The 27,562-nt window shown below is 39.8% G+C and overlaps 2 protein-coding genes across 6 annotated transcripts in view; both read right to left on the bottom strand.

Annotated features, from left to right (window-relative positions):
- pbx4 (pre-B-cell leukemia transcription factor 4) overlaps positions 1 to 20,177 on the bottom strand; it is a 29,941-nt gene extending 9,764 nt beyond the window's left edge. For 2 of the 4 annotated variants that reach the window (XM_051389309.1, XM_051389308.1), the window contains exons 1-4: positions 19,363 to 20,173; positions 16,914 to 17,027; positions 15,264 to 15,337; positions 1,521 to 1,765 (exon numbers count right to left, since the gene is read on the bottom strand). In XM_051389309.1, coding sequence (XP_051245269.1) covers positions 1,521 to 1,765; positions 15,264 to 15,337; positions 16,914 to 17,027; positions 19,363 to 19,547 — 618 coding nt within the window. In that variant the 5' untranslated portion in view covers positions 19,548 to 20,173. Of the gene's footprint in view, positions 1 to 1,520; positions 1,766 to 15,263; positions 15,338 to 16,913; positions 17,028 to 19,362 lie in introns of all 4 variants that reach the window. The other 2 variants (XM_051389311.1, XM_051389310.1) reach the window with 2 other exon arrangements.
- A 2,210-nt stretch (positions 20,178 to 22,387) lies between these two features.
- LOC127357110 (uncharacterized) lies at positions 22,388 to 26,877 on the bottom strand. 2 transcript variants are annotated; one of them, XM_051389318.1, is made up of 11 exons: positions 26,796 to 26,877; positions 26,460 to 26,496; positions 26,060 to 26,315; positions 25,881 to 25,954; positions 25,305 to 25,377; positions 25,089 to 25,176; positions 24,912 to 24,962; positions 24,435 to 24,506; positions 24,178 to 24,325; positions 23,387 to 23,474; positions 22,388 to 23,284 (listed from the first exon to the last, which is right to left on the bottom strand). In XM_051389318.1, the coding sequence occupies exons 1-11, from the start codon at positions 26,831 to 26,833 to the stop codon at positions 23,202 to 23,204; spliced, it is 1,008 nt and encodes a 335-aa protein (XP_051245278.1). In that variant the 5' UTR covers positions 26,834 to 26,877; the 3' UTR covers positions 22,388 to 23,201. The 2 variants fall into 2 exon arrangements, with proteins under 2 accessions (XP_051245278.1, XP_051245277.1); XM_051389317.1 differs by having other exon boundaries at positions 26,060 to 26,333; positions 26,796 to 26,873.
- Between the last annotated feature and the right edge of the window lie 685 nt (positions 26,878 to 27,562).

The following is a 27,562-nucleotide window of genomic DNA, read 5'->3' as shown; positions in this document are numbered from 1 at the left end:
TGTTGATTGGATGCATTTTAAAATTTAAAAATAAAATGCAGAGCTGAACACCGTAATTCAGACTTGATATGTGACAATATTTGGTCATGTGGTCTTGGAGAAAACATCATCTCAATATATGAATATATCAGTCAAAATAATTTCATTTTTAAGTAAAATAAACTAGACTACAGTAGATCATTTCACAGATTATTGTGTGACTGGATTTCAGGTGAAGTCTGCAGTAGTGTTGCTTTCGTCAACAAAAATTATGACTAAATATCGTCGTCAACGAACCTTTATCACGTGACGGAAATGAGACGAGACGCAACGTAAATGGTGGTCATGGGACAAAAACTATAATCAAATATATAATGCAATATTGTTGACGAATAAAAACGGGACTAAATGTGGTTGCAGAATAAAAACTCTGCTAAAATATCTCTTAATTTTCGTTGACCAAAATGAGATGAGATGAAATGTTATAACATTATTTTGTCTCGCTATTATTATTATTTTGAAGTATTTCTGTTTCCTGAGTCTCGGGGCTGCATCAGCGCACTGCGCAGACGCAAGCTACGTCACTTCCTCAATCCCCACTCGCGGCATTATTTAGAAGATGCAGCTGCGGTGGGTTAACGTTAGCCACCGACACACACATTTTATTTGCACTTTTTTAATATGTCAAGCACCTTGTTTCTCTTTTTTCTGGCATTGTCATTTGAAGCTATTTTATTTATTTATTTTATTTAAATTTATGTGTGTGTACTTCTTAGTACATGTTTGGTAGGTAAAATAAATGTTGTAAATTCAAATCAGAGCGTCTTCCGTGTCTGGAATTGAATGTATTCTTGATAATAATAAGATAACCTTGTTTGACTTGTGAAATGGGTGACTTAAAGAAAATGTTGGTTTTGTTTATACTATACTAGGTACTTGTACTATATTAACCGGGCTAAATAGAATTGCATTACTAAAAAGAAACTAAAATACAATTTTCATTTACTAGACTAAACTAGACTAAAATTTCATCAGTTTTCGTCGACTAAAACTAGAAAATAGTCATGGATAATTCTGACTAAAATACGTCTAAAATGCTCAGACTTTTAGTCGACTGAAACTTGACTAGACTAAAAAGAGTATAAACGTGACTAAAACTAATAAAAACTAAAATGAGAGTTTGACACAAAGACTAGACTAAAACTAAAATTAAAACAGGCCGCCAAGAACAACACTAGTCTGCAGACTCACAGCAGCCTATGGCATGTAGTTTCTAATAAAAGGTTTTATTCCAAAACAATGCTACAGCAACTGTCAGTATTAACTAAAATACCACCAAAAAGTAATCATTCTTGTAATGTTGCATAGTTGGGGAAAAAAATTCTTTACACCCTACAAACAGTTCACTTTATATTTCCTTTTATTTAGCACAAGATGAGGAAGTTTCTCACTAACTGGCTGACCTAAATGTTTGTTAGTTTTTTTGAAACATTTGTGTATAACAGAACATGTTCAAGCATGTACGTCTGCTTTGCACACACCTGCTCATACTTCTCCAGTTCAGAGTGATAGATCTGGCGGATCTGGGCGAGCTTGGCTCTGTAGTCGGAGTGTTCGATGCTGCTGTCGGTGGGTGAGCCCCCTGCTGCTGCTGCTGCTGCAGCCGCTGCAGCTGATCCTCCACCTTTCTCTGGTCCCGACACACCCTCTGCTAGCAGCATGTTGTCCAACCGCATGATCTGAGGATCTGGGGGGTCCTCCTCCTGCACACCTCGTATACTCAGCACTGGACAGGAGAAAGGAGAAAGCATAGGAGTTAGGCAAGCAAGGTTAGTCTTTACTTTTAATGTTTCTTTCATTAACAGCCTGCCCAAGCCAGAACACATTTCTAGGGCTAAGCAAACCTGTTGGTTAAAAAGTTTTTGAAAACTGACAGGCCACACATTTCCCTTCAAGGAGAGGGCTAATACTTTGAGTTCCAGGGGTGCACAGGAAGACGCTTTATCACTGCTAAAATTCAAAGAAGTGCAGCCCTGTCAAAACCCAGTCAAGTTTCTCCCCTGAGTCATTGCTATGAGCGCTTGGGTGAATTCTCAATGAGCCTGAACTTCCTCAGAATCAACAGCAGAGGGCAGTGTGGTCTCTCTGTGGCAGGCTGCCAGAGATAAGGGCATGAGGCATGGGACCAGTAATGGGAGTGCATGTGCTGTCACTATGAGCCCCAGTGGCCATAAGTATAGTTATCAGTTGCTGCTCCCCACCACTGCATTATACCAGGACCTCTGTCAGCCTACAGCCATGCTCTCATCTCTCTCTCTCTCTCTCTCTTTTTCACACACACACGCACACACACTCCCTTACAGATACCACTCTGTTACTGGAAAGTTTTAAGTACATACAACCATCTTTTCTTCAGAGCCTGAAGCTTTTAACACTTAACAAAATTTCATCTTGCCACTTTTGCTTCTCAATTATTCAGCTTCCGAGGGTAAGAGTAAAAACTTGGTATCACAATTCAATGTCTTGGGCACATTATTTACCAGTAGTTCCTTTTTTGTAAACGGAAAAATTAGATATGAAACACACAGTTATTAAATATGATGATTCCCTGATTTTCTGTTTTATATCACTGAACTGAATATGTCTGGGTTTTGGACTGTTTTCAAACACTGGGGCTCTGAGGAATTGTGTTTTTTTTTTAAACTTTTTAATTTTATTTTGTAGACTGAACAATGACTTAAATAATCAAGAAAATAATCTGCAAATTAATTGATAATTAAATCAATTTTAACTTTATGTGCAACCCAACACCACATATCTTATGTTTGTGTACAATAGTAAAACTAGAAGAGTGCACTCAGTAGTGCAGTGGAGTGCAGATCTCCACCGGATGTGTCTGGGGGCATGTGAGTGGGGAACAGGGCTGAGTGTATGCAGGAAAGTAATGAAGGGGAGACGAGATGCAGTTTACATTATCAAGGTGTAACCAGAGTAGACGGGCTACATGGAGACAAACCTTGGACAATGTCAATTTCAAAGTGAAAATGCAAAAGAATCCACCAACACTAATGAGACCTTCACGAATGTTGTCCCTAACGGAAACAAGATTCCAAAATTAAGCAGATGTTGATTACTTATAGCCTCTACCGGCCGGTTAAAAGGAGTGAGGAGTCAGCAGTCAATGACGGTATAAAACAGAGCAATCGATAAAATAGGTTTTTCAAACACTGTGAATCACCACAACCATAAGAGGTCCTTAAGTATACAGTCACATATGTGCACAGGATATATTAGGCTGATGGCTCCAGTAGTATGCAAAATAAGCTGTGTACAGACACACCCCCTAGTGGAGATAATGGATACATTTCAGTGTATATCTGTATTTGTATGAAAATCTGTATGAAAGAAAAGAAAGTTGTTGGGGGCAACCCGGGCAGAGTACCACATATGAAGGCTGAGTCCCCACCCCTCCCCAGGTTCATATCCAGCCCCAGGCCCTTTGCTGCATGTCATCCCCTCTCTTTCCCCACCTTTTCTGTCACTGTCTACAGTCACTGTCCAAATAAAGTAAAATGCCAGAAACAACAACGACAACAACAACAACCTAAATCTAAAACTAAAACTATAGTAAACTAATATAGAGACCAGTGCAAAAATATTAAAATGTGCCATAATTATAAAATATTGGCTCAGTCACAAGTAAACACAAGTACTATATCCACATACAGCATATGTTGATATTTGTAACTAGAAAACTAGATTAAGCAGGTAAAAGCCAATTTAAACAGCAATGAAACCAGACACGAGACAGACGCTAAGAATATGGAAGACAAGATTAATCCCAATGGAAACTGGGTTAGGCGCTTGTCCTCTTTAAGGATTACACTAGTTAGTCAAAGCTCATCATCAAAGGTTAGGGGGTGCATGAACTCATTCATTTAGGGCTTCCTTTGTTACCATAACTTTAACAATCTTAAGAGTCTTTATGTAAGTTTACCCGTAGAGAGTCAAGCTGAAAAACAAGTTTGCAGCCGTGGAGGAGTCAGAGCTAACAAATGAGTAGAGCTGTACTGTAGGGCTAACAGATGTGAAAGAAATGAGGACAAAAACAGTTTTGCTTAAAGTTTCCAAGTGCTATGGAGCAGATGAGTTTTTGCTTTTTCAAACTTCATTTGATAAATGAGTCTGTTCCACCATTTAAGGCCTCTCGTAGCAAAGCGTCCAACTTTCCCTCTCACCCCCCCTTTTTTTTTCTTGTTCCTTCTTGCCTTTTTCTTTCCCTCTGCTTAGGTCTCTTCTCTCTCCAAGGCACATTCCTGCTCTGCTGCTCCCCCATCTCAGGGCTAAGGAATGCAGCAGACCCAGCCGCCTGAACTAATGACCCTGATTCGCCCATCTCTTTCCCTCCTCTTTTTCTTTCCTTTCAGTCATTCACTAACGATCTCTGCACTCTGCACAGATAACCTATAGCCAATTTATTGATCAAGAACCAGAAGTATTTGTTTTGTACCTGTTGAATCTACATGATTATTTGGATACTTTGCCTAAACTCTGATGGTTGTTTAGGTTTTGTGAGTGGACAAAATTTAGGCCATCAGACAGCTCTGACTGTATGAAGTCATGTGTGGTGTTATTCTTCACTGTCCATTCACGTACAACTGACCTACAGTAAAGAGGGCAACTGTGGCTCTGGAAGCTTCTCACCTCTCCCCCCTCCCTTTTGCCCCCACTCCTCATTATGGCCCCCAGCTGTAGCCTAATGCCCCTACATTCCCCTAATTACTCTAATTAAGCTGTGATTACCCACAATTGCACTCATGCACAGTCTAGCGGCCTAGTAGTATTATAGCAGCCATTGAGATGAGTTAAGAAATGCACAGAAAAGAACCATAAGACATGGATGCAGGTAAAATGGAGTCAAATTTTCCACTCACAAACTGACATGAATCCTGAAAAACACAAATGACAATAAAACCTACAGGTCTGAGAACTGGCTGGCTGTTTTGCTCTAAAGTCTAAGCAGCGTTTCCTTTTGATCAACTGGCTCCTGACATCGCCGCTGGGCTGGTTCTGTTACTGAGAGACTAAAACTCAGAGCACTGTAAGTAATGATACTTAAATTCCCTTTTTTAAATAGGAAGACAGCTTAAGGCCTACAGCCAGCTTCCACGGCTCTTAGAAATCACACCATTATGCACACGTTACCACCCTAGCTGGGCTGTGTGGCATTGAGAGACGGAGCGAGCAACACATACTATGAAATATTCAGGGTATCCAGCTGGGCTTTCGCTGCATACATAATCATTCTCATTTCTGCACAGCCAATGTGGAAACGGTGTGCTGTGCAGACACAAGACACAATATATGAAGTGGTGCAGGTAAGGGTGAACAACCTAACCAATAGTGTAGTGCTGTACATTAACTGTAATGCCTTCCACACATAGGGATAGATAAGACTTAAACGCAGTCAGTATATCATTGCTCAGCTCACAACACAAGCTTTATCCTTGTCTGTCTTTTCCCTCGCTAGCATCCCCTTTTTCACTCTGTCTCCCCCCAACACACATCCCCTCCCCCCTCTCCCTTTCAGCACACCCCCACCCACCTCCCCCAGTGCCCCCCCCTCCCTCTGTTCTCCATTTCAGTCGAGTTCTCCATGTGAGCCGCAATCCCTCATGCTGTCAGCCCCCCCTCTCCCTCTCTCTGTAGACAGACAGGATTAGCATTTTAATTGCATCAGCTCCCTTGGGTATTCTCAGCCTTTCACTGGGAGAGAGCAAGGGAGCGGGAGAGAGAGAAGGATAGAGAAGGAAAAAAAAGGGGAAAAAAAGGTAAGGAGAGAGAGGGTAGAAGGAGAACCAAGGAGAATTGAAAAAAGGAGTCACAGGAGAAGATATGTGTGCGAGAGAGGAAGAGACAGGGAGAGAGAGGCTACAGAAATATACAGAATCCAGAGTACAGACGTGCCAGAGAGCGAACGAGCCAGAAAGAGTGAAAAGATAGGACTGTGAAAACATCAGTTTTTCCTTTCATTACAGACAGAGAATTCATATCAAGAGAATGGGCCATAGAAAGATGGTTTTCACAATGAAAATATGCTACATGAATATGTAAATTTACCTCACAAAAACTGCAAAAACAAATCTCAATTGCAGCTCTGGAGATACGATAGGTAAACCCCTGCATCAGTATTAAAACTGTGCAGCATATAAAATAGTGCCTAGGCAATACAAACGTAGCTATGGAAACAACTAGGGTCAATATGCCTGTATGAAACCACTCTTAAACATATTTAAACACAGACATTTTCACCCTTGAAAACAAAATTCAAATGGAGAATGAACTTCTTCCTGAACGATGCATGACGAGGCTGAGGATGGGTGCTTAAAACCCACCAGGTTGAATTCGGTTTCCAGGTCTATGGGGGGGAAAAAAGGTATCTTAAAATTAAAGTTTGACAAAACCCAAACCTAGAGCTACAATTAGTCGATTAATCGATTATCTGTCAACTATTAAATTAATTAATATACTTAATTGTTAGTTATTTTGATAATCAGAATTAAATGATTTCAGCTTCTCAAAGGTGAATATTTTCTGGTTTATTTAGTCCTTTATGACAGTAAACTTAGTACCTTTGGGTTGTGGACAAAACGAAGTAACCTTTTCGGAAACAATGATCAACATTTTTTCTCCTTTTTTTGGACCAAACAACTAATCGATTTAGAAAATGATAGTGATAGATAGTTGACAGATTAATTGATAATGAAAATAGTCGTTAGTCGCAGCCCTGCTGATCAGACCTGATGTAGCTTTTATTTTTCCATATTCTCGTGTTGGATCAGTTTGTCTTCCACTATGCAGAGAAACGGTAATGTGTGGCGTTAGAGAAGAGGAAGAACAGTGTCGTTAAACTCCTTGACCTTTAAATCAATACAGTGAAATAGAAACTTCACCTTCATTATGTCCAGTTAGTCACCGAGTAAAGTTTGTAAATGCAAACTCACATGTGCTCATATGACTAGTGGTCTTTAGCAATCTCAGCAGGAGTCTTGATGCCAGTGGTGCTGTCTTTACAAAATCATACGTGGAAACAACATTGATTAATGTAAACTTTCACAAACAAGCTACTCTGTGTATATAGCATTTTGATTTACCACGCCATTTTGGTAGAATATGGGTTGCTCAAAAGGACTTGGGTGTGTAAAATGTTGCCTTGGGCAAGTTGTAGAATATGGCATTAAAAATGAATAATTTCCCTGATGGGCTCTTTGCCAAATGGCTATTGGGGAAAGGTAAATTTCTACTGCAAATTCAACATAAAAGTGTGTACCCCATTCTTCTAAAAGAGGGTTTTTGTAGAGTACAGTCAACTTAATGAGCCTAATCCATATGTCCATTCCTACTTTAAGCAGCTCACGCTAATCAGCATCTGTTTGGGTAGTTCACTGGAGTCCTGTTGCACGCAGCCCCCCACTCTGATTCACACACACACACACACACACACACACACACACACACACACACACACACACACACACACACACACACACACACACACACACAGAAAGGTAAGCATTCAGGGTAAACACAGTGTGGTCTGAATAAGGTGTGAATTGGAGAACTCACACCTTGGGCAAACACAACACTTCAGTCCAACACATCATTAATCAGCCTTAATTAACTAAAGAGAGGGGCTTGGACAACCGAGTGATGACTACGTGTACCCCCCTTGAATGGTCACACTCAAACACACTGTCACACACACAAACACTAATGATTTGTGTTGTCACTTAATCTGCACAAATATAACACAATAAACAACGAGGCACTACAATGTCTTTTCCATATCATTTGGTAAATTATAAAAAAATATTCCCCTGATAGACGTTCCAAATGTTTTTTTTTTTTACAGGTCAAAAGTAAAAGTAGGCTGAAAATCATTAGCTATGAATAAATGCTATATTTATGTTTAAAAATACATTACAATGCTAAAATAAAACATTAAGACATTTTATTAGACACAAATTAATAGACACCTTCTTAAGCCTTAAAACACAAAAAAATACAACTCAAAACTAAATGAAATCCCCTAAAATATGACTGACTGAATACTCAAAACAATGTCATATTTTGTCCATTTCTACTGCTAAAATGATTGGCTTGTGACCAAAAGGAAGCACAACATTTGGCTTCAGTGGCAAGACTGGGGCAGGCTGACCAGCTGAGGTGGTTGAAATTTCAATCGGCCTTGTTTACTACCCTGTTGTCAACAAAGTGCATCTCTGATAAAATATTTTATTCCCAAGTTCATCCAGAAAGCATGGATTGCGCTAAACAAACAGACCTCGAGTTACTGTGAGTATACTGGTATTTCCATATAGCTTGTGTTCCACAGTAGTCTGAGAAAATGTGATTAAATTAGGAGAACACTGCTAGCTTAAACTAGTGACAGACTACACATTGCCATGTTATTTCACAGGACTGGGCAATATAAGATATTTTCCCCAAAAAACATACCTAAGTGTCAATTTGGCACAAGTGCTAACATAAATTGTGTTTAAAGGAATATAATAAGCACTGTTGAGCACCTGTGACTAAATCTTTAATATGATATCCCCACTCTAGTACAGTTCTGCACACAGAGGAAGACAGAAAGACATGGAAGAAAGAATTTGAAATGTCACAGGAGGAAGAGGAGGATGATGAAGAGCACCTAAGCAGGAGGCTTGTTAAAGCACTGCTAGGATCTTCCCCCAGTCAACTCTCATCAGGCCAGCTGCCTCCTGTGCTCATTAGCACAGACTCTTAAGGAGCTCCTAAAGACTTTGTGAAAAATGAACGCTCATTTGAGAGGTCGTTAATTTGCACTGTTATGCAAATTAGGTGGCAATTAAGCGATAGATCAGAAGAGCAGTGCCCATTTATAACAAGTGAACAAGCATTATGACACAGTCAGATGGTGCCAGAGAGAGTTGAGGCTACATGGTTAGCCTGCACAGGTCCGATGTATCAGTTTAGTAAGGAATAAAATCGCTGTGCCAATAACATGTCTGGCTTGTCAGGATAACAATATACCAGTGGTTTTACAAGAGGGTAGCCTTAATTGGTCTGGCTAACCAGTACAAACATAAATGAGTACACACATTAGAACTTGATGGAAACACAAACTAATAATCCTCCCAGAATATGGACTGGATTAGCAAATAGTACTGCTTCATCAGTCCATACACCTTTTCTGATGTAGATCACCACAAGCCTGAAAAGGAGCATGGGCTTCCCATTATCTGTAATAACCTAATGCACTGCCTATCTTCTTCGGGTGGCTAGTAAAACCCCCACCACCAGCCCCGATACTACGGTCGATCCCCTGCATTTATGACATGGTGTGAAATATACAAACATACTGTCTGGGATAGCAACGTGCACTACTGCAGAGGGGTGGAAGGCTCCCATCAATTGTAATTAATCCTTAATTAGTCAGGATTAGGAGCTAGGCTCCGACACTCTCCCACCCCACTGCCACCAAACTAATGCAATCCAGCTGAGACCACATTTACATATCTTTAATTAAAGAGACGCTGGCTTCCTTTAAGAGCAAAGCCTAAAAGCAGTGTGAGAGGCATAGACATGCTGAGAGGGAGGGCAGATGAGATGAAGAGGTAGGAGTCTGCCCTGTGGGTGATCCTCGACCAATACTGATAGGTCACTCAATATTTCCTGATTTCTTGTTGTTGGACACAAATTATTGTGAATTTGTGGATCCAAAGTAAGCCGTAGTGTGCAAAACATGGTGCCTTGCCTATCGTGTCACTCTGGCTAATTAAATTTCAGCAGTGTCACCAGTATTTGTGTGTCTACTTCGTGAGTGTGTTATTTGCTGAGCTTTTAGTATTTTAGTAAGTAACCCTAATGAGATATGGTGCCAATACATTTTAATTGCATGTTTTGTTTAATTTCACTTGATCTCACTGTTATTGTTTTGAAACTCCCACCGCCAGTGTCAGCTATGAAGCAAATAGGCAAATGCTTGATTAATGTTGACACATGTTCTTAACTCCTCTTCCAATAAGCCTACTGTTCTGGTGTCAAAGTGTAAATTGGGTGAAGCAAATGGGATCAGACAAAAATCCTGGAGTGGGCATTTGTCCTAATATATCCCTGCAATTCATTAGCAAAATGAATGGTGTTATTGCTAGTCAACTATTAGAAACTTTTAAACTCAGTCATCCATATCCTGCTACCCTGATGCCCCTGAAATACTGAGTGACAGCACAGCCAAATTACGGCTTGGTGAATCATTGCCAAAATCATGTTGCAGCAGTCTTAAAGGTGAACAATTCCACTGAGCTTTTCCCATCCTCGAACACACTCGAGACAGCAGTTTCCCATGTCAATATACAGAAGCCCAGTTCCTACAGGAATAATACCACATGGGGAAATCAGTTGGCCCACACACCATTAGGCCTAGGCTGAAGGTTGGGGTGTCCTGCCTCCCCAGTTTGAGTTGGGGGGTGGGGGGTGGGGGGTGGTGTGTCTGTCAGGGCCAGGGGTCTGTGTGATATTAGCCGTCTGCCAATCTGGCTTGGGGAATGGACACCGAGTAATTACTCCTGCTCTTACTGCCTCATCAATCTCCCTGTATCACCCCCCACCCCCCACCCCAACGCACACTATCTTTTTTCATTCTCTTCTGCAAAGGAGCAGGGAAAGAAAAAACGATTGAGTGGCAGGACACAACAAAACACAAGACAGATCCCTGAAAAGCCAATGAGATAATTTAGCAGCACTGCATAGTGAATGTAAATAGAAAACTGACTCTTTACAATAGAAAACTTGCGACGGTACAAAGGTAGATGACCTATTCTTGCTTTAGACTCATGTGACAGTAAAACTGAAAATTCAGGTATGGCAGCTTCACATAGGTCACATTTCTGCCACAAACTATTTTTATCTTGTTACTGCTTTTGGCTTGAAAGGTACTGTATGCTTTTCCTCATAAAGAAATAATAAAAAGACATCCCACGGGTTCCTAACAACACATAAAATTTTAGGGCTCTCTTCCAAATTGGGCTCTTTGAAAACTAATAATAATTAAGTTGCTTTAATGAGGCATGTGATTCAGTAGACTTCATGTACTGCACTCTGTCAAAGTCGGTGGAATACAAACATCTAAATCAATCATGTGATGCTGAACGTGTTTTCCCTAACAAAAATTGAGTGCTACCAACTGTTTAGCACTGGTGTGTGATGTTTTGTTGTCAACTTTCATGTATGGCCTCTGAAATAAACATTACAATTTAAATGAAAGATTACAAATTATAATGACAATTCTAAAGGCTCTAAAAAAGTTTGTGATGTGTTTATTCTGGCTGTGAATAAACACATAGCACCTATGTGTGACTCTTAATAGTGTTGTTTTGTTTTGGTGTTTTAACAACTGCAATCATGCTGTAATTCAATTAACATGTAATTGGGGTTGTTTGGTTGCTGAAATGGTGTTGTAATGCATATAGACAACTTGAGTGCTGTGAATACCCAGGTACGGTAATAATTTGATTAAGGAACTCACATAGTTTGTAAAAACATTACAACCCTAATGAGCCAATTTAACATATGTTGTTTAATAGTTTGGATACACTCGAAAAGAGCATGTGGTAAATGACAAGCTAACAAAAAATATTAGAAAGGATCCACTCATAAATCTTACACTACAAAAAAAAATATTTAATAACATTGTAACTGTTTAAATTGGCCATTTTTGTATTAATTGATAAGCTATCATAACTAAACGTGATCAGCTTTTATATAAAATGTATCCAGAAGTAGTACTGAAAAAACAAACCAGAGAGCGAGTTCATTGAGTTTCCTAAATCTCACCATTCATCCATCTTGTCAAAACATTAATAGGATGTGATGATGGGTTGTCAGCTAGCCGCTTTGCCAACATTCTAGCTAAGTGCTGCTGGCTCTGCTGGTGGGCATTGAGATTTTGGTGCTTGTCTGTGGTTAGATATCCAACATAGATAGCTATCGCAGTCAAATTAAACAAACATTACAGGACTGATCTTGTTTTTCAACCAAATAGTTAACTTATTATTTGAAAAATAATGTATCATAACAATCTATCTGCTCTAAAACTCACTCAGAGGCTGGTCAGAGAAACACAGAGAGAAAGGAGTGGGCCTGTGGCAGAGGCAGAAAGCAAATAACCAGTACCCCAGACACATTGTTAGGACACTGGCATAACTGGGCACCTAACAAAGCAATCAACTGGCTCAAGTTAACATCACACTGGCTACAAGCCATGAGGATGTCCTTGTTGTTAAACCCTCACTGTTGTTGCTGAGGGATACACAGCCCATGTGAGTGGCCGTGCACAGACACATGTATAATCATAAAAACGGTGACAGACACGTTAACTTTTAACACTAACAGCGAGACGGAGCCAGCTATTTAAGTCTTAAGTAAGGTAGGATGCTGGCCAGTTTGCTACTATTCCTAAGCAGCCAACTAGCGGCATTATCCCACAGAGTTGTTTATCAAGACAGCTTATCAAGATGAGTGGTAAGAGTTGGGGTGTGACCTTTTCCAATTGAGGTGTTCTAAGTTTAAAAAAAAAACTGTATAGCTTTAATTCTACTTGAAAAACAATTTTTATTTTCATTTATAACCTGTCCAAAAATAAACAACTGGGAATGTTCAGGCTTGAAAAAGAGAGACTTAAGCAGAGTGACAGAACAGAGTGAGTGACAGATTCACTGTCATGTGTAAAGCACAAGGAATGCATAAAAGTAAGGAGAAACGCCTCAAACATGCCCAAACTAAATGAAAAACTTCTGAGAATAACTGCAGTGGCTTGTGAGAGATTTTGGCATAAGCTGTCCCATTGCACCAAGAGCTATTTTTACAGCAAATACCCATGAGAGCGAGAGAGAACAGAACTGAGTTGAAGCAAAGCCACTGGCTCTCAACTTTGATCATTTCCCGTCCCTCTCCAAGTGCTTTAATTTCTTTTTTGGAGTGTATCTTTAATAAAGTATTAACAAGAATCAAATTTCACGCATATGGAGGTCATGTTTAATGTGAGAGCTCAGGACAACGCAGGCACTGTTGTAAAATAGGGGGTGTTTTGGGGTGGTGGCAGTGGGAGGGGGGTACTGGCATTAGCGCAGAACATTTCCTTTACAATGAAAACAATCTAACCAACTGCAGCACTCAGAGGAATTCACCTCCCATCCCCCACACCCCACCTCCCCTCCTCCACCACCACCATTACATTACCATATCAAAGCCCCGAGTTCAGAGCAAGTCTTCTCTTTCAAGAATGGGAGCGAGGCATAGAGAGGGAGGGGGAGAGGACAAGACCGAGGCAGTAGGAGTAAACCCAAGACCGAGTTTGCTTTTATCCCTGTTCAGTGTGTGCGTATGTGTGCAAGTGAGACACAGTGTGTATGTGGGTGTGCCTGCAAGTGCATGTTTGTTAGTGAAAAAAGACTGCAGAAAATCTGTGGAGATACTAGAGGACTACTGATTGGGTCTTCCACAAGCTGCACTGAAGTCAATTCACATTCCAGAGGCACATAATGGGGCCTGCAGGGGGTCTGATGGAGTAGCAGAGAAATGCCAAAGCAGGTACACAGTGCAGTTAGAAGGGCACTACGTGGCAGATGGCCAACAGAGAACAGGCAATGCCAAAGATCTCTATATCTCATGGTTGGCATAGTCACCTCAAGCATGAATCTATTGTTAACCTACCACTGTGCCTTGTCTGTTTTTCTGCTCAGCTTACTGTATGAGTACTCACAGACCCTCTCTCTAGTTTGCTGGGAGACTAAATGTGAAAATCAAAGTGAATGGCATTAGGGTAAATAAGACCACTGGTTGCCTGGGAAACAGTGTACCCTGCCCCACTCACTCAAGCCTAGCCTTTACTTTTGTCCAATCACTGGAGAGCAATAATACATTATTGACAGAGGGCCACAACAGGCAGCAGTGCAGCATTTTCAAATTGTATTTGAACAAGAGAGGTTTGCTGTTGGAAGATACACTAGGCATGTGAAAGAGAGAAAAGCACACAGAACGACAAGAACGGAGGGAGACTGGCAGAAGGAGAGGATTCAAAAACACACCCCATTTACACTACCATAACCATCAATCTGCCATCCATCCCAGGCCTGCTCCTTTGAACCACACTAGAATCTGTCAGAAAGCTGACTCGAATAGCTAACAAGATGAGAATAAGCAGCATGTTTACTTTGAATAATTTTATGTGTAAGAGCAAATCTGAGATATTTATATAAGCAATAATTTACACCAGATCATGTGTTTGAAATTCAGCATTATTTTTTAAGACGGTGTCGGAATAGTTTCTTGTTGCTTTGCATGTTTGGATGAAGGTACTGCACTGATGTGCATAGCAATTTATTCCCAGAACACAATTATCCTACACTGTGTGGTGTAGCTTTTTTAACAATGCAGAAGAAAAGAACATCTCTTTGTACTGAAACACCGTAACAGTTTGACTGTAAAGCAATAACCCCTGTGGAGTTTTCCATATCTACCTGCTGTCAACTACTTGTGCATGAACTTTATCTTGGGATCAGGTTTGATTTTTTTAATCTAATAATTTGGATATGATAGTTTGTAGTAATGGTAATTGTAGTTGTAGTTGTAGTGGGGTCGGGTCTTTATTCCTGAGTCATAATAAAATAAATATTTCTGTGATACTCAACCAAGTGTAAAAGCCTGTTGGTTGCACCATTCATACATTTTCACAGTACGCCATTTGAGGTGGAAAAGTCACAATAATGCAAATGTTAAACCAAGCAGGGTATATTTCTGCATTCAGTTACTCCAGGTCAAAATGGTCAACAAAATTGTAATCTGATAAATAGGTATGTGAAATCAGAGTTGTTAGCATGTTCTGCAACATGTTCGGCTGTCTGACTCAGGTTTCAAAGGCACCGCTCCACTAAGATTAGTTTCAGGCAGGTCAGTGTGAAGTCTGGACAGTGGCCAAAAATAGGTTAGGTTTCTATAATTACTAGGCCAAAACACAAACCGTAATGCTTATTTAGAACAATCTTGAACCAAACCATATACATTACATGCAGCTAAGTCAGTTCTACAACTAATATAATCAATATTCAATCAACAGAGTTCCCTGTGAGGCCAGTAAAAAAGTAACTTGGGAAACTGGAGGAAAGGCACACTACATCTCAACACTAGGTTACAACCTGTGCCGACTGGAGAACACAAAGAGAACGAGTGAAGTAGAAACTCACCCGTCTTCTCTTTGATCTCACAGAGAACGCTGAAGAGGGCTGGCTTCATTCTGTGACAGTTCAGGGCATGCTTCCTGTAAGAGAGAAGAGGGAATAAGAGAGGGAGAGAGCGAGGAGGATTACGATAAACAGACTTCCATCTCAAGTCATTCCATGTCCTCCCCCATAAAACAGGTAGAGGAGCTGTATGTATTATGCATACAGCATTTCAAGAGTGTAGTGGAACACAGCAGGACAGAGCCATGTTGTTTAAAGGCATTTCCAATCGCCAAATGTCTTTGTCAGTGCAGAAACATTCCTGGTGCGTCAATCTGAACTAGCAAGAGTAATGTTGTCATTTGGATGCTTTGCACTGTGGGACAGGTAATGATGCCAAACCTCAAGGTCATCATTACTGAGCACCAGATTCCAGAGTTAATACACAGTAATCTAATTTCTACCTCTTACAGAAAGACTCATTCCATGAAAGTAGATGGTGAGTTGATAGAGAGGATTAGGATTAAGTTGCAATTTTAATTTAATCAGAGATGTTCTCTTTATTGCCAAACGGGCTAATAGCAATTAAAGGAGAAAGGAAAAAACTTCTACAGTTTACAATAATCAAATCAGAACACCTTAGCAACTAAATTTCCTGCTAATACACATGCATGCACTCACACACCCATATAGCTTACTCATGTATTAAAACTTGTAAGACTGGTATAAGTCCCTAATATGACGCTAAATTACTTGACACTGTAGTCTCTAATGGTAACTACTGTACTGACCATGCACGCCAATTACATCAGAGAGAGGGAGTGCATTGGTAGCTGAGGACATATAGAACAGCATTTAAAGTCTGCAATTTTTTTCACATTCAGAAAGGCACACGTAACAAAAACATAACATGTTACTATGTTTACCTTACTAACCATGCACTATATTATACTAAAACTGTGTGTTCCTTTATTGTTCAGATTGTCAGAGGTGTTTATTAACTCTATGGTAACTGTGTGGCCATAGTTTGCGCAGTGCTGTTGTAATATTTCATTACCCTTAATTATTTTCTGTAATTTTAATTACTACTCCTATACACAGAGCAAGCATTTGTTGTGTTCTATGGAGAGGTTTTACGAATCACAACAGGTATCATTTATTGCAAAAACAAGTTTCAGTGGCAACAGCTTTAATATGTAATTGGAAAACTGCAACATACACTTAAAAAACAAAAATAAAACCAGCATGAGGCCTCCATTTCTGATGAGTATGAATTGGAAAACATGAAACAAGAAAAAGCCTGAGGATCACCCTGAAATAAAGCATTTCTTTTCCAAATAGCATTACCAACGACACATTTAAAACAACCACAGATGAATATGATTTGGCTACACCTGACCTCAACACCAATTCCAGTTGTGAATGTCCACTGCAGTATTAATGAGGGGACTATGGGGACTAGCAAATAGTGTGCCTACTGTGTATGCCACGAAAGACTGCCTTTCTGTGAGAATTGAGTTGAGGCAGTAAAGAGTTATACATCTAGCATTAAATATGTCATTTTGTCCACCAATTCTGTCACTGCTGGATTTGAGTTGGGGGGAGGGCTGCCTTCAGCATGGAGGGTATGAGCAGGAGGGGGAGAAGGAGGTGCTCATGCGGTCCTGTACTGACCTGTGCTGGAAGTTGAGTGGCAGGCCACCCCCTGCCATGCCCCCCCCTGCTCTCCCTCCCTCTGTGGGGTCGTCTGATCCACCCCAATGCGCCGGCGATTCCTCTGGCCAGCATCTGAACATATGGCGACAGGGTGAGAGGATGAGGGCGGATGGTGCGCAGGAAGTGTACTCTGCAATACCAAGTTCTTGCGCTGCCCTGACCACTCCCCATCCCAACACACTGCCACCCTGCACGACAAGGGCGTCATGCTCACATGTGAGCTACCTCACACATAAATTTGTAGATCGTGACCAAGGGAAAGATTGATGTGTGGGTGACAAACTTGATCAGAGTTAAGTATGATGTTGATAAATTTGTACATTTTAAGTCATAACTGCTATATACCAGCAAACCGTTTTGTAACCACAGACTGTGTAGTTCTGACATCTGGTTATGTTTTGGCCTTTTACCTGAAGTAAACCTGAGAAGCATATTAGCAAACAGCTCAACGATTGCACACTTCATAGAGCTAGTCTTACAGCTAATGCTAAACTGTTCAGAAGATGAATATTTTATCATCAGAATTGCCTTTATTGATTATGTACATAATATGAGCAGCATCAAGGGTTTGAGCCGTACGTGCCACACATTGCGTATTGTCCACTGAACTGACCGTAGGCTACATTCTTTTTAGTATCAATCCTGCACATATATGGCATGACGAAGACATGCTCTGAGTGGGAGTTTAGATCAATACTAGCGTACAGCAAGGACACCACTGGCACTTCCGAAGCAGCCACACCTTTAATTGGTTTTTCAGAATAGCCTATTAACATCTAATATTAGGCCTGGTACATGATTTCCTACATTATAATAGTTCTTTAAAATCCCCAAAACATACAATTTACATCATTTGATTCACCACAGTACAACCTTTTGTAAATGGCCAGCACAAATCAAAAAGGAAAAAAGATACTGGGGGAAGAAAAAAATAACAGATAACAAGAAATATTCCAAAGCACAAATATTTGCATTTGTCCACAAAATAAGGCCTGATTAAGTCCTCAAACTTGTACTGAAGAAAAGGTAATACCCCAGTGTTCATAGTCTGCTGGTATAGCATCATCCCTCCCCCTCACCACCATCTCATTAATAGAAACTCGATTTGCGGACAGCTGCACTCGCGTACACATTATAGGAGAATTGATTGCACCCAGCACACAATGAAAAGGATGAACACCAGGGAGGGAGGGAGTGAAAGAGGAGTGAATTAATTAAGAGAACCAGGTGGTCAAATGTTGGGTGGAAAATCACTAGCTAATGACACATCACACTGTGGCCACAGTCTTGCAGTGGACGGTTGTCTATTGTTGAAATACTGACGCTTCATCTGAAACTGACCTTATGCTCCTTGAGCCACATGGCAAATGAGTGTGGGTCAGTTGCTCACTGCAGTGCATACACCCCACAATAATAATAGGTAAAAATACACATACATTAAGTGAGGAGTCATAAGAATGAATGATTGCTGTCATCACAGACAGCATTGGGCTGATATGTAATCCTTACCATTACCTTAATTTATCCACTCATTTGCATTTCAATGACTAATGTTATTCCCACTGATTTGATGTTCAGTAGCATTTCAGACACATTTTGTTATAATTAGGCAAATCTAATTTGGCATAGTCTATTAAGTAATATTTGAAAGCTTTAGCAACATGACCAGAACACCTTATTTCACTCAGATAGCCTCCACATAACATGCACTATCTTAGAGCATTTCGTATGTTGACACACTTCCTCGTAGTTTTAATAATTGGTGTAAAGGGGAAATTTGCATCACTAACTTCACATTGTCCTATGAGCCAATTGAAAGATGACAAAAACTCATTAAGTATGTAATATTTATTTTCTTTAAGCAGGGGTTAATGCAAGCCTGAAAAAATATAACTACTGTTGTGTTCTAATAAAACTACCATCCTTTAAAACCTAAAAGAGCCACGCAACACCAATTCAGCAATAAGTTACTGTTAGGCAAGTAACTATATGATTTTTATACGGCTACCATTCTCACAGACTCTATAGGAAGTTTAAACTTTTTAATTCAACACTTCATTAAAAAACCAATTAAGATCAACTTTATCGCCGCATTTCCACCAAGTGAGCATGTTTACAAACTACAGTTTACAATAGAGCTCGGTTTGAAGTAACAAAGAGCCTCCTTTCAAACTACAACAGCACTGTAATGTGGGTGTTCAACTTATTTTGGTTAACTAAATGTATTTGGATTAGCGGCGAATTACAATGTAACTTCAAGTTGCATTAATGTTGCAATTACGTAAAACGTTACCTTACGTGAGCGTTTCACAGAAACACTTGAGTCCTGAAGCAAAAAAAATAAGACACATACAACGCACTTTAGCTTAGCTATCATGTGTGGAAAATGGCTCTTCGCCTGTCTTACCTGGCCTGTGCTTCGTCCAGGCTCTCGTCGGTGATGGCCATTATTTGCTGTAGGATATCCCCTATGTCTTGTTGAGGCTGACCGAGTGACTGCTGTTTCCTAACCGAGTCTGGGTCACCGACATCGGCTTGCTGTAGTCCACCGAGTCCGGTGAGACCCGTCATCATCCTGGTCTGGTCATCCATACTTTCAAAGAAAACTCGCCGTTTTCCTCAGTCAGTCGAAGAATACACACAAATAGCTAGCCTGTTAGCTAGCCAGCAAAGTATTTTCTACGACAAATCATACAACACTTCTTACCGTACCCGACAACAACGACTAGAAAACAGTTAGTGACTGTTGTCATAAAACAGATCGCGCAAACACGCTTTACATTCGCTAGTGTTTGTTTTTTTTTTTTTTTCTCTCTCTCTCTCTTCAAGTCAATAAACGCGGCCAGGCTAACGTTAGCTAACCACCGAGTGAAAAGCAGCTAGGTTAGTAGCCGTAGCCCAGCAGAAGAGCAGCAGCAGGGACACACATGCACAGACTGTGTGAGCTTGCCAACAGCGCCTCGCACATTTTCCAAAGAAAAAAAAATATATATATATATATAAAAACGACCAAATATGACAATAGACGAACGCTCTTGTCTTTAGACGAAACTCGCCAATTTAAAAAAAAAAAAAAAAGAAATAAGACGTGAACAGAGCGACTAGGCTTTCGGACCGTCTAGCTCCAATCAGAGATCTGCTACCAAAACAGACTACGGTTTGCCATTGTTATTGATGTCGCGCGAGTATGTGGGATGCTCTGGGCTGCGCGAGCGGTGTGCGTCGCGTTGACCATTGAACTCGTAGCACCGGAGACAGCGAGCTTACGGGCGGGTTAACCAGTAGACTACTATAGGGAAGATAGAGAGAGAGAGAGAGGGGGAGAGAGAGAGGGAGCTACTAGTGTATATAAAGTTCATTATTATCTGGTGTAAGGTTGGCAGAATGCATACAAACATACATTTTATAACACAGTGGTTCAGACCCTATAACTGCATTATTCCTCCAGGTGACAATGTTCTGCTCCTGCACGGCCTTTACAAATTGATAGCCCTTTACGTCATCAGTATTGCTTGTCCTATTGTGAATGGATTACCGCGTTTTGTTTTCCTTATTTACATCAGGTGAGATCACCTATCTAACGGAATATTTTTTTTTTTAAAACAAAACTTTGAAGTGAATGGTTTTTTTTGTTCTTAATTTAAAGGACTGCGATTGTGTGCTGTTTGAGCTTGTAACAAGCTGTACACACGGCTGTAAACACTGTGTTATAACCAGAGGGATTACCTTGTGTTGTAGATTTGTTTGAGCAAGGGCATAGGTGTATGAGTTTAAAAAGCCACAATAAGCCGAATAAATGGAAATACGTACTGAAAATGATTTGATTTCTTTGTGTCAGTGTCTTTTCACGAGTTTAGCATAAAAGTAAATTCAGTGATACCTATCTGTATGGGTAAATTGTAGCTATTTCAAGAACAATATTCAATATCAAAGCAAAACAGTCCAACCTAAGAATATCATTCTGTCCTAAACCCCTGATGAATGAAACATCCCATCAGTTTTCAGTATGAAAATGTTGACAGCACAGATTGAAAACAAGTGTCCTTGTTTTTTGCAAACTGGGCAATTCTGCTGTAGTTTATCACTCAGATCAGAGAGACAGCTTTCCAAGACGAATGGCTGGCTGAATGGATTTGGAGGAGAGCTGCAGCGAGTCTTGCTGTATACTGAGAAGAGATGATGGGTGTGCATGAGAGAGTAGGACCAAACTGGCAATGGTTTATGCTGACTCTCCACACATCCATCTACTACAATCTGTAGCTAATCAATCTAAAGTTAGAGACAAAAAGAATAGAGAATACAGTGAACCCAACCAGTAATTGTTCTTTGCATGTACATATAGGACAATTTAGGGTTCTTGGTGGTTATGCAAAGCAGTGGATTTTAACCCTTTAAAAAAGTTATCCCTACTACAACCAAACCTCTAATCTTATAAACGTCAGTGTTTAAGTAGAAAATAAAATACCCATATGTAATAGCAAAATGAAGCCTCATTTTCTTTCTTTATAATAATAGTCTACAAACAAGGAACCCGGAGAGCCTGGTCACACCCAAGGCACCTTTATTCAAATATGCACTGCCTCTAAATCAAACATAACTTATGACATGCTGTTTACTAGGGTCACTGAGGTCGTTCAAAAGCAAAAGTTAAAAATTTTAATTGGGTAGCTGCAGGGGTTATCATCTAACCCCAAAGTCAGTCTTTATCACTGTCAAATTGAGACATTCTTTGAAAGTAAAAAGACTATGTCAGTGTCTTTGTAAACTTCTTTGTTTTTATTGTTGGTGATTCAGTTAAGGACCATTTCTGTAAAACTTCTATTCATTTGGATGCTAAGGCTGCCCTCCTCTCACCCCACAAGCATCAAGCCTCATTTTCATCTAAATAAGAATCGATCTCTCCTGCTGTGCACCATCCTCCCTTACTCACAACTCTCACAACCCTGCTTGTCTTCTCTTTGCATGTCCCTGTGCTCTCTAGTCACTCGCTTCAATACAATCACAAGGAAAATTCACTGTAGTCCATGTTGGAGATCATATCAGCAGAGAACAAGAAGTCATTTACTCTCATTTATCATTGACAATGGGGTAAGAGGGCTTTCTTCTTGCTGCACTCTTAAGAGAAACAAATTAAGTATGAACATTAATGAGTGAATAGGTCTAAAAGATAGAAGTGATGGCTAACAAAGCTTTGACTGACTGGTACAATGTCAAAGCTTCGTTCTGCATCAGTGACCCAGCCAAATGCAAGAGATGGGGTGAGTCACTGTGGGGGAGGGGCCTCCTCCTGAATGGTCAGGGGACACTGATGAAGTGAAATAGATGCGGCACCAAAAAGCAAGTAAATGTAACTGAGGATGAGGATTTAAGGACTGTACGTAAATTAAAGACCAGACAAACTACAGAGCAGAATCTCTCTGTATTCAAACTCATTTTGCTTTATAATATTTATATTTAATTCTTTCCTGTTCCAGAAAAATTGCTAAATTTCTTCAAAGGTTTAATGACCCTTTTTTCGAAAATTACTCTACGTATACAAACAGTGTATTGCTACTCTTTGCAAAGTCACTATTGCAGATATTTATAGTAGTAATCAAACCACATAAAAACATCAATACATCCCATGACTTCAAATTGAGGCCATTTCATAGACACACTTAATTTGATTTCCAATAGTCAATATATTTCGATATTTTAAGACAACAGATCACTTTAGACAGGTTAATAGTTCCAAGAGATGCAGGATTTTTTTTTTTCAGTGTTTATGCAGAATAATCAAGTTTTTTTTAAACATATTGGCAACAATTTCTAAAATATTTGTCTGTTCCTTAATTTCTAACAGCTGGCAATCTTGATTTAAAAGTCTCAGGTTTCACAGGTGAGAATACGCTTAATTAAGGCTTAACAGAAAAATCCACTCTGGCCATTCATGGAGCTTGTTACAAATTTGTATAGCCAGCCACTGCCACCTGCTGGTCAAACACATGGATTACCCGAACTAGCTCCATTACCAATCCTGTTGCTGATGGAAATGGTTTTATTTGACAAAGAAACATAAACTTAGAGCTTACTTTATGTTTAAAACAAGACAAGAAAGATAGATCAAAGAAATTATAGTTTTCCAAATCACATAACAATAAAAATATCAGAAAGAACACATACAGTATATGAGCTTTATATTCAAGTCATAAAGAGCCATGGTCCATTAACTGATTGATTGCTTGTGCTTGCCTCCTGCCAGAGGGACTATGTAGTTGCAGAGGATAAAGGTGCTCCCATAAGGATCCTGATGAGGTCAGGTGAAAGATCCTGAAATCCTGCCTCTGCCGCTGGTAGGAAAAAGTAACCAGATTAAACGTTAAATCGCCACATCAATATTGATTTAATTGAATTATTCCATAGAAAACATGAAAGACAAATTAAGTCATTACCCAAGCGGCCACTGGTCTCTTTCACCAATAACTGTGACTGCTCCTTGATGGACAGAAGCTCTCTAACCATCTTGCACTGAGTGTCCATCTACATAAAGAAAGTAATAGAATAACTGATTACATAATATAGCATAAATGGCTGGTGACCCACATTCTGCAGCGGCCCAAGTTTGAATCCGACCTGCGGCCCTTTGCTGCGTGTTATCATCTTCAGCTGTCTCTGTCAAATAAAGGCATAAAATAAAACTTAAAAAAATAATAATATAGCATAACATTTGGTAAATGGTAAATGGACCTGTACTTGTATAGCGCCTTTCTAGTCTTCCAACCACTCAAAGCGCTTTTACACTACGTGCCACATTCACCCTTTCACACACATTCACTCAGTGATGGCAAAGTCCATCGAACAGATGTTAATTGTGCAGAGAAGTATAGGTGATGCCCCAGTTATATTATCTCACATAGACTTTGTTATCATTATCTAACCAATTCAATTGTGATTGTTTGATCAGATAAGTTGAATATGAAGTTATTTAATTTATTGACACTGTCACCGCCCCCCAAAAGAGTAACATACTCCTTTCTCTTTCTTGTGAACAGCATTTAAGCTGCCCATAAAATCAGAAGCATCTGCTTTATGCTTCATCACTCTCAGAGCCAAGTAGAACTTCCTCCATTTTTCCCCTTGCCAACTGTAGTATTTTACCATACGCCACAGTACAGATGGCATATATACGAATGATACAGTGATTTAAAGACATTTTTGTAATGATAGAAAAATATAAACATACAATCATTGCCATAGTGTGAAACATTGGCTGTTGTCTACAGAGGAGACCGTGGTAGTCCGGTTTATTCTGTATGATATGGTACTGTGAGGACTGAGCCACAGATGTAGAGTCCAATGATACACCCCCCTCCTGGCCTTGCTCCACTTTCCTGCAACAGATAAAACAACACATTATTGACACACAATTGAGAAGACAATATTGACTTACTCTAACACAGTATTGCGTTAATATTCCTTAGTGACAGTAGACATGTTCACCTTTCCAATTCTTCTGCTTTACTCCGGTGTTTGTTCAACAGTGCCTCCCAAGATTCACTTTCAGCCTGGAGCCTAAAACACACAAGAAGAAGAAGAAATATACTTTGTTAATCCCCTATTGGGGAAATTCTTCTTTTCACTCTTTTTTATTCTTATACACACACACAAAGTGAGCAGTTTCTTGGGATTAGGTTGCCTTGCTCAAGGGCACCTCGGCAGTGCACAGGAGGTGAAACTGGCACCTCTCCAGCTACCAGTCCACACTCCATATTGTGGTCTGTGGGACTTGATTCAAGCCAAGACTGAGCTACTGCCGCCCCCAATATATACACATACATACATATATATATATACATAGGCCAGTAAATAAATGTATCTCATGTGATAGGTCACACTATCTGTGTTTTGTTTTTCATTTGAATGTATGGTTTGTATAAATACTTTGTGTGTGCTATAGTACTATTAAGAACAACATGCCTTTTGATGGCTTTCTGGACTTTTGCCATGGCTCTTAGCACTGCAGGATCACTAGAACGGAAAGAAAATAACAGAGACATAAATGCAATACGAAATGACAATTGGTTGGCAAGACAACCAAACAAGAATATAATAAACACAGAGAACTGAATAAATAAAATAAAACTGCTACAATACCTGGCTGCACTAGCAGGGACTTGATGACCCTGTGGTTCGCTGCGTATGCTATTGGCCAAACAACCCCACTCTTTCTGTATGCGCTCAACTGCAACAAGGAAGACACACAACACAGACAAAGAAATAACTTAAACTGAATATTTCTATGACCGCCATTCAGCTACAATAAAGGAGCTCCAAGAAACATGTACCAAATGAAGTAGTGCCAGCACTAACCTTGTTTTTGAAAAGACTCCAGTGAGGTTTTTGGCACTGATTGCAGGTTATTTTGAGTTCTTTCTATTGCCAGCTAGAGATAAAATAGAGATGATTAGACAGAGATCCATTAGGAATTTTAGTTAAGACTAATTCAAATTAACTGTATACTCCCCTGTAACCTAACGCAACCAAGACCCTTAGAGTCAACCTCACGAGTACTTTATTAGGACATCTCCTGAATAAAACCATAAAACTTGAGACGTCTCTAAAGTTCTGGGTTTCAATTTCAGTGAATCTCACACTTTGTACTTATAACATCACTTTTATTACAATGCAAAATCTCTAGTTATTACTTGAAATTGAATAAGTGTTTTTAATGTTTCTCTGCTGTCAGTACCAGAGTGCAAGCACATTTATTTGTTAAACAGCTGGTTCCTTGTTTAATCCATCATCTTTCCAAATATTTTTAGTCAAGTGAAAAAAGGATCTTCATCTCAAACAGTGAAATAAAAAGTAACCTACTGTGCCTGTTTATTTAATTTAATCACATTTCCAGCTAAGATTGTCACAATTAATTTACTATTATCCACTCACCCTCATTGAAGCCTCCATCAGTTTCTCGAGCCTCTCTTTCTGTGATAAGGATACACTTATGCCCCTGCATAAAACTACAATAAACACATAAACAGGTATTCATATTGCAAAAAAACAAAACAACACCCAATGATCATTCTTTACTGATTACAAGAGGCAACAAGGGAAATATATCCTACCCTGATATGGGTTAGGAAGGACAGGGAGAGAGCGTCGGGTTATGGTGGCTCTCCTCCAGGATTTCCTCCGTGCAGTGGGGCTAACAGTGAGACTTGAAGGCCCCTCTGTGTTTTCTGTCAGCATTTCTTGTTTGTCTGTCTCTGAATGTCCTTCCCCTGCATCTGACATCTGTGTGGTGGATGATGTGAAGTCGGTACGAGGAGATTTGTGTGGGGGAGCTGTGCTGGGGCTTGTGGAGGAGCATCTTTTTGATTTCTGTTTCACAGAGTGGACCTTGGTTTATAGAGATTGAACACAGCGCAAAGTAGCAGTGACACTTTAGCACAGATAGCGCCTGGATACACGATTAGCTCAGGCGTTGTTAGATAGCTAACTTCAATGTCAGTTAAAATGCATTACCTCACTTTGGGTATCAGCAACGACGACACTTCCGAAACTGAACAGGAAAAAAAATTAAAATTAAATGAACCAACTACTGTTACTCGCTACAAAACATTCTCCAAATGTCCAAAATACAAGGTTTTACTGATACGTTCATATTAACGCGCAGTAACACTTAGTGTTTAACACCGTAGTCAACAACAATGATTTGCTTTGGACAAAACTCAGATAAGGAACAAGTTATCGTTGGCTTTACTATATTCTCTCAAAACCAATGCAAGTTTTAAAATCGTTGTCGGTTGTCGCATAAGTAACACTTTTAGTTTTTATTTGAAAAAAAAACAGGATACAAACCCTTCTTCTCCTCCAGCTTCGAAATGTTTTTCCGCCATTTTTTCGTTCAAATGGTTTTCTTCACAGCGCGCGCCCAACAAGCCGAACCCCCTTTCCTGAAGCACCATGGGAAATGTAGTGTGATTGTGACACTTTTTGTTTTGTTTTGTTAAGATGTTCCAGTTTTACTTCCAGTGTTGACATATTTAGGCTGGATGTGACCTTTATGTGGCTGTCATCTACTAGGGGTTGCATGATGTATCCATATATTTTCTACTTCATACACCTTTTAAATTACAGGGCATGTGTATGCCAACATGTGCAGTTTAAAACATACTCAAAGGGAAACAAACTTCCTGGGGTACCATTTCCATCCCAAGATTTTACAAATTAAAGATCTTAAAGTGGAAAATAATATGCCTAGGAATACATTTTAAAGACAGTCGTTTAGAAATCACTTACAGGCTGTAATGGCAGATGTTTTCTGTAGAGAGGTGGCTTTGGTGCCAAAGGAATCCAGTCCTTTAGTATTGAAACCTCCCCTGGATCAAATTAAGAGCAAGCACTGACATCCTAGTTTAAAGGGGTCAACCCTGGCCCTGATCCTCTTTGTACACACAGGATTTCTGATAGCCTGTCTAGCTGAAGAGTTTTCTGATGCTTTGCTCCACAGAGTTTAAGACCTTGTGTTCAATGTCAACAACTTTGATCTCCTTCATGGAATTTCCCAACCATTGACTATTTCTTGTAGTTTAATTTTTTTTTTTTTTTTTTGCAATATAGCAGTG

This window comes from Dicentrarchus labrax, unplaced genomic scaffold, assembly GCF_905237075.1.
Source record: "Dicentrarchus labrax unplaced genomic scaffold, dlabrax2021, whole genome shotgun sequence".
In the NCBI taxonomy this organism is placed as follows: Eukaryota; Metazoa; Chordata; class Actinopteri; family Moronidae; genus Dicentrarchus; species Dicentrarchus labrax.
Note: the sequence above shows the minus strand (reverse complement) of the source record. Positions and strands in the feature narration are given on the sequence as shown.

What these genes read in the sequence shown, in the direction of transcription:
- LOC127357110 (XM_051389317.1), bottom strand. Translation starts at nt 26,833, where the DNA reads ATGGCGGAAAAACATTTCGAAGCTGGAGGAGAAGAAGG. An exon ending in CCTTCCTAACCCATATCAGG is followed by an intron (nt 25,955 to 26,059) that starts GTAGGATATATT and finishes TGTTTATTGTAG; the next exon opens with TTTTATGCAGGGGCATAAGT. An exon ending in TGATGGAGGCTTCAATGAGG is followed by an intron (nt 25,378 to 25,880) that starts GTGAGTGGATAA and finishes TTTTATCTCTAG; the next exon opens with CTGGCAATAGAAAGAACTCA.